The sequence below is a fragment of the Rutidosis leptorrhynchoides genome, chromosome 3 (genome assembly GCF_046630445.1).
Source record: "Rutidosis leptorrhynchoides isolate AG116_Rl617_1_P2 chromosome 3, CSIRO_AGI_Rlap_v1, whole genome shotgun sequence".
NCBI lineage: Eukaryota > Viridiplantae > Streptophyta > Magnoliopsida > Asterales > Asteraceae > Rutidosis > Rutidosis leptorrhynchoides.
This window is the reverse complement of record NC_092335.1, coordinates 256904790-256912181: the sequence shown is the minus strand read 5'-3', so window position 1 is coordinate 256912181 and position 7392 is coordinate 256904790. Positions and strand designations below refer to the sequence as shown.

At 33.2% G+C, this 7392-nt stretch overlaps 1 protein-coding gene across 1 annotated transcript; it reads right to left on the bottom strand.

The window, feature by feature from the left end:
• Positions 1–2204: 2204 nt before the first annotated feature.
• LOC139897368 (auxin response factor 15-like) lies at positions 2205–6209 on the bottom strand. Its single transcript, XM_071880063.1, has 9 exons — positions 5889–6209; positions 5719–5775; positions 5281–5442; positions 4578–4900; positions 4294–4489; positions 3689–3851; positions 2681–3268; positions 2546–2607; positions 2205–2464 (listed from the first exon to the last, which is right to left on the bottom strand). Exons 1-8 carry the CDS (start codon positions 6198–6200, stop codon positions 2597–2599), a joined length of 1812 nt encoding a protein of 603 aa, XP_071736164.1. The 5' UTR covers positions 6201–6209; the 3' UTR covers positions 2205–2464; positions 2546–2596.
• Positions 6210–7392: the final 1183 nt, after the last annotated feature.

Below are 7392 nucleotides of genomic sequence, written 5' to 3'. Positions count from 1 at the left end.
GGCCTTTGGTTGATTATATACGGGAGACCAGTATAATTGATTAATTAGTAACTAAACTGTGATAGAACTTAGTAATTGTGGAATTCTTAGGGAGACTTAAGCAATTCAAGTCAAATTAATATATTGTTTAATACATTGTAACTAGATTAGAGAATTAGGATCAACGAGAGTTGGGCTAATGATTTAGTTGATAATCTGTGAGAATCGAGAGATAATCATAGTGTTACCACCATTACAATTGTTTGAAATGAACTTAACAGCAATCCTGATCCGAAGTAATTGAATCTAAGTGGATACCTTTGTCTTTATTGATTTTAATTCATTTTATTACGCTTTTAAACTCTAAACAAAACAACCTTAATTTTAGTAGAATAATTACAAGTTAAAGTTTCTGATAAAACTACTCTCTGTGGACGAACTGGTCAATTTTACTTATAAATTGCTATACGATCGGGACTAGTTGCCTGTATTGTGTGATAATTATTGGGTGATATTTACTAGTTATTTTTAGAGTATAAAACACACATCACGTACACGTGTCAGACTAGATTTGACAGTGAGACAGTGAATATAAAGATCTGATCACCCATATCTAGAGACCGAAGTTCAGCGGTGAGTACAATTGTTTTTTAGCGTTTATTATCTAGAAAAACTTTTTTTAGAAATTCCCAGGCTTCATATGAGGATTTCGGTTGAGTATTAAGAAGGCGTTCCAAGAGTTGCTTGGAGATGGTGATATAGATCCAGCCTAATACGACAGCATCGACTTTTTTTGTCTCTTCCGATGGCGGGTCTGAGGTGGATGTTTGATCAAGAAAGCTTGCAACATTGAAGGCTGCGCAATGGTTTGTGAAAGAGTGCTCCAGTGGGTGTAATTCAATTTCGTGAGATCGAGTTTGAGGGGTATTAGACTATTAGGAGATGTATCGAGGTTACTGTGTAAAGTTTGTCATAATTTGGAGTGGTTGCCATGATAGAGAAGAAGATGACGTGAGGAAGAAGAGGAAGCAGTAAAAGGCGATTAGGGTTAGGGAGAAGAAGATAAGACCTGGCGATGTGATACCATGTTAATCGGTAATCAGGTAAGCAGGTAAAGGTGTTTTGTTATTGATTTCCCAATTGATCGGTTACAATAAATAGAGATAAGTAACTACAAAACCTAATAGGCTAGAATGAGCCCTTATAGAACATGAGCCAATAATAATACATGTAATCTATAACTAGTCTAATAGGGAGTCCATCTAATAATAATAAGTTCTGCAAATTGAAAAATAAACAACACAATGATGTGATGATAGACTTGGTCTTAAAACATGATTATCTTCAATTTTGACATTAATGCTTGATTACTTAGAAATCTTTTGATTATTGATCTGAAGCACTTTCTTTGTTGTTCAGATCTTCACCCCGCTTTGTCTTTAACTTCACATTCTTAATAGCATTCTTTGAAGACAACTTTTCTTGATTATGTTTTTGTTGGCAAGGGTTGAGATCTTGTTAAACTCTTGTATGAAATCAATTTGTTAATTTTAAATTCTCTAAATTGAGAATTACGGGGGGAAAGTGATTAATTCCGTATCAGTCAGCCATAAACGTCAGCCAATTATAGCTCCTGCTGCTTCAGTGGGGAGTCTCAGAAATGATCTTTTTCCATCGTACCAATGATTTATTGTTTTATGCTACCCCTCTAGCTTTTTAAACTGATCTTGATGTTGTTTTGATCTAATTAAGTTGCCTGTTTTGATCTAATTTACATTGACCAAATATTTATTCCCTTTCAAATAATTAAGTAAACTAAAACCACTAAAGTACACATCAATTCATGCTATTTATTTGAATCCATAAATTAAGTTGAGATCCAAGTACCAATGAGATCGCACCATGTGGCGAGAAAAATCACATGTGATTGAAAAAAATTCAAATAAGTTTTTTTTTTCAAAAATAAAAAATAAATTTAATTTTTTTTTTCGAATTTTTTTTTTCAAATTTTTTTTTTATAATCACATTTGATTTACCTGCACAATCACATGTGATTGAATTGTACAATCACTGGTGATTGAATCTGACAGCAGAATCACATTTGATTGTAAAAAAACATTTCGAAAAAAAAAATTTTGAAAAAAAAAAAATTTCGAAAAAAAAAAATTCAGAAAAAAAAACTTTTTTTGAATTTTTTTTTTTTCAATCACATGTAATTTTCGCGCTCTCATTGGTTCCTTGGATTTCAAGCAAATTAATGGATGCAAGGAATTACAACTCGTTAACTTGCCGTGTCCACTAAATGATGAGAATTCAAAAACATCTTGTTTCAAATGAAAATACAAATCTTTGATTCAGCAGCCCTTTGTTTTTTAAGGCTGCAATCTCTAACTCAACCTCACTACACCTAGAAATACCTACAACATTTACCTAAACTCGAGCACAAAAACCATTCCATAGTCCGTTTAGCAAGGGTCTATTGTTCCTGCAACAAGATCATATTGTCATAGCTAAGTTCAGAACATGAAAATTCTGTCACATTAGAAAAAACCAGTAAATTTCAAACCTTAAATATGTTAATTATCTTCATAATCCTTGTAAGATGCCATTCTCTATTTTAACCCTTCCCTGTAAAAAGTAAATACCAAGTTAGACGTAACTTTACAAGCATAGAGTTAACTTACCATAACACAAATCCCACCTAATTTTGCAGTCATTATTGGCCTTTCTGGATGAACTTGTTCAGCATAGGGAGATGAACATTGACTTGTACCATCAGTCAATGAAAAACCAAAGAGTCTGCAACTTCTTTTACACGTTGAGACCGCTTCTTGTGGCCTAATGTTATGCTGCCCCAAATATCCTCTAGAAAAATTAGGTGTCCCTAAATTATTGGTAACGTTAACGGGATGAGAATGAGGAGCTTGAACGGTTACATTCTGGAAATGTAATACAGATGATGGCGAATATGACGGTTGTATAAAAGGTGTTGAGGGCAAAACATTTTTATAATTTTGACGTTTCATAATTATTTCTTGACCTTGCAAGACCTCATTGGATCTTAATGTTTCACCATGGCCAAAGCCAACGAGGTTTCCAAAATCGCTCTTTAAAGGGGATGATAATATGGTGTTTTTTGACCCCCAATGATACGCAATGGCTTCAGAGGGACGCTTGTTTTGGGCACCAACACCGTTATAAGTTCCATTATAATAGAATATTTCTTGACCTTGCAAGACCTTCTGATGTCTCATAGATTTCTCATAGTCTAATGCTCCTCCAGCACCATCTGAGAAGATAAACGAACTAGTTAACATTTTTAATATATATAGACGACGACAGATGCTTTTTAAAGTCAAAAGTCAAATTTAAAATCGATTTGTTACGATTATTTTACTTAAATTATGATTTTTTTTTTCTTGGTTTTAGGTTTTAATTTTTTTTTTCTTTCTTGGTTTTAGGTTTTAACTGAAACCGAATCGAATGCGAATTCGAATTAGTTTTTCAGTTCGATTTCGGTTTTCAGTTTTCGATTTTACCTTCAAAATTTTCAAAACTGAATCAACCGAACCGATGAACATACCTAAGTGAGACGGTCATGTATGTACCCAAAATGATACATGTTACAACCCCTTTGGACACTTCCAACCCTGTAACTTTATGCACTTCACTAGAGGAAATAAAAATAGATATTACTCTGAAAAAATACCTTTAGGGACTTGAAACTCGGGTCTGATAGTCGGAAAATCGGTCCTTAACCTTTTCGCCACGGGCGACAAAATGTTGCTAGATCCAGAAACCGAGTTACACCGCTCAATCTCCCATTGTGAAACTCTGTTTTGCATTGTAACGTCTCCACCATCCCACCTTACCTGATAATTACAATTCACATATTAAAAAAAAAAAAAAAAAAAAAACAAGCAATCACCTCAGGAACGATAAAACATTAGCAAACGACGATTTATTGGCGACTTGACTGACTCTTAGAGCCCAAATTAAATTTCATGCAGGATTTAAAACCCATGAAAATTTGATTTTACCATTTTCATGGCGTCTTAATTTAATTTTGTTTTGTTTTTTAATTTATTCCTACTTATTGGCAGGAGGTCCACTTGGAAGCAATCTCTCTATCTGTCGAACTGGGAGAGAGATGATTTTCTCTACTTTTGAGAGTGTTTTCACTCTGAGTGGAGAAATGACTTGTCTTTATTCTCGGATAGGGGAAGGATCGTCTACATCTCACCTCCCCATACACCACTTATGTGGTATTGGGTTTTGTTGTTGTTGTTGTTGTTGAAAGGTTCAAAAACTCACCGTTAAGGACCTCCATTTTGATCCAGGCCAGTTAACAGGATCAATATCACTCATCCCAGTAATGATCCCAGAACACCTTCTTTCTGCAGCATCTTCTTTTTCATAACGAAGATTAAACCTCATTCCCGGCTCAAAGTTACTACCAAAACTCCTCATAAACCGATGATACGGTACAATGAATTCCGATAAACCACACCTGCCAAAAGTAAACAAGATTTATAGATCACAATTCCATTATTTAGTGAACTACATGGTCGAAACTCGAGAGTAAGCTTTTTATATACCTTGGATTGTAACAGACACTGAAAGCAGTTCTCCTAGATATGGAATTGACGACATTGGCAAAGTCAAAATCATTGGGCCGAAGATCAGGTGCGGTTTTCATTTGAATTGATCTACGAATGCCTAATCGTAATACTCCATCATCACCTTTAAGAAAAAGGACTGCATCTCCAGAAACAAGCATCTTTTTGTTTATAAAGGCACTCCATCCAGTTGTTAACAAATGTCGCCGTGGTTGGCCTCGATATATATGGCGAAATCTCCATTCATGTCCATGAAGATCTTTAGCTATAAGTTCTTGTGAAGGCCTCTGTTGTTTATAATCCTACCAAAATAATTTAATTTATCAAAATTAAAACAGCTATATGTAGATAATACAATTAGCTAATAAGCTGATGTTGAATAATCTACTTTTAAAATGTATATCACATTTAAATAATATAATGACCTAATCATTTTTAACCAAACACCCAAAATTGAAAAATGTGAAATACTTTTTTTTTTTTTTTGGGTAAAGGGTTTATCCGGCGAATATTATATTATTAAAAATAATAAAAGAATGATATATGAAGTTCAGGCGTCACAAGAGAGCACAAGAGAGCCCTGCGACCACACCATAACGACCAGACAAGAGAAAATCAATTACATTTGACTCCAATAAACAACCACAATCTACATTCCTAGTTTGTAAACAGAGAAATGTACCAGGGGAGGGAAGCAGTCTTCTGCTGCGCGACGTGGAACAGAGAAACCGCCATGTGTGCTTGTATCTGAAGCTGTTAGGGTTTTGCAAAACATGTGTGGTGTTGAGGTTTTTTCATCAATACCTCCATTTTCATCTTCTGATTCACTCAATTCCTTCTCCACCTGTTAATTAAATCAACTTAGCTTTAGTTAATAACTAGTTAAATACGTACGGTACGATCTAAAACTTTCTAAAACTTGCCTCTTGTTAATCCACCTAACTAAATTTATCTTAGAATCACTTCAAAATACATAATTCACCATTTAGAAAATTCTTACAATCTAATTGGAACACAAACACTTTCATACATAAATATAAATATAAATATAAATATAAATATAAATATAAATATAAATATAAAATATAAATATATATTAATATAAAAAATGAAAGATTACCTGAGAATCAGGAAGTAGTGAAAGTTGTACGAACACATCATCAGTTCTTTCTTCAGCCTAATTTAACAAAAAATTAAAAATTAGAATAATTAAATTTATCCAAAAACTCGAAATCCTATGTAATAATCATTTTAAGTAAACAAGCTATTTATATATGTAACGATCTATACATGAAGTTTAACGTCGATAACACGGCAAAATACATGTGGACGGAGATTAGCGCCGGCGAGGACGGGAGAGATATTTATCGGACGTTGTCGTTCGAGGTGACCTTGTGGTAGGTAAACGACGACGTTTCCTTTTTTCGGCAATGAAATCGTCGGTCCAGCACAAGCGTGCCATAAGGCTGACGAACACTCGACCGGAGAACTGGAAGTTTGCACCGGAGATGCGTAATTAGAATCCGACGATGACGATGAGTTGAGAACTAACGACGTCGTAACGTCGTCGGAAATAGTGTTTAAATCGATTAAACCACACATTATATTTTATATTTTATACTAATACTAAAATTTTATACTAATACTAAAAGTCTAATCTAAAATCTAAAATCAACAACAAAATAAACACATTAACTGAAAAATAGTTTGTTAGTAAAAACACTGCATACTGGCTAGATGAAGAAAATACTGTAACACATTGTGAAATAAAATAAAAAACTTGAATTTTTATGGATTTAAATTTTAGTAGAAAATAATAATAATAAAATAATAAATAATAAATAATAAAATAATAATAATAATAATAATAATAATAATGATGAAAAGGATAGTAAAATATTGTGAATAAAAAAGAGATGGGAGTGGGTAAAAAGCTGCGATAAGAATTAAAATGGGGGTGCAAAAGTGGCGGTGAGAAAACAGGAGAAAAAAGAGACTGAAAGTGAAAGATGATGGACTCCCTGTAATTACGGGAGTGACCTGTTCCCTGTTTATTGTACAAAAACAAACCTATATTACTATTTTAAATGTAAATTTCCTCCTTTCTTAAAATAAATATCTAAATCTAAATATCTGATATATCTACAAGTCCGTGATTTTTTTAGCTTAATAGATTTTAAACTAGTTATCTCGTGCTGGGGTTCGATTTTTAATGTATTTTATTGCGTTTAGTTTGTAAAATTATTTCGTGGCTAACGATCATGTCGTTGAAGCGCAACTCGAGTCGAACTAAAAGGTATAACCCGTCAAAGATTTAAATTTTATTTTACATCTCCGCGTTTCGCTATGGAATTGTCGACTTTTAAAAATTTAATGCAAAATCAACGTGTATGAAAAGTACCTCAACTATTTATCGTTTTTTAAAAAGCGTCCGTTTTGCCTATAGTTAGTGACATTGTGTTCCTAAAATTATTTCGAGTTTAACGATGTTGTCGGAAAAATTTAACTCGTTGCGAGCGAGAATATATGACCCGTTGGATATTTGTGTGGAGTTTAGTTAAGATTTTTTATGAAAATGATTATACTTTGCCCCCTGTTTGGGGGCCGGTTTTAATTTTTGAACAAAGGTTGGAGGATTTACTTGCGAAAAGGGAAAAAAAGTAAAAAAAATAAAAAAGAAAAATGTGAAAGGACAAAAATGCCCCTGATTACTACTTATCATTTTTGTCTAATAGTTAATATGGTAATTACTTAATAATGAGTGTATGTGTCTATATATATATATTTATATGCA

Excerpts from the sequence above, each read along its gene's own strand:
- LOC139897368 (XM_071880063.1), bottom strand. The coding sequence starts at position 6,200 with ATGTGTGGTTTAATCGATTTAAACACTATTTCCGACGACGTTACGACG. Across the intron at positions 5,776-5,888 it reads TTATCGACGTTAAACTTCAT|GCTGAAGAAAGAACTGATGA; the intron begins GTATAGATCGTT and ends TTGTTAAATTAG. Across the intron at positions 5,443-5,718 it reads CACTACTTCCTGATTCTCAG|GTGGAGAAGGAATTGAGTGA; the intron begins GTAATCTTTCAT and ends TTTAATTAACAG.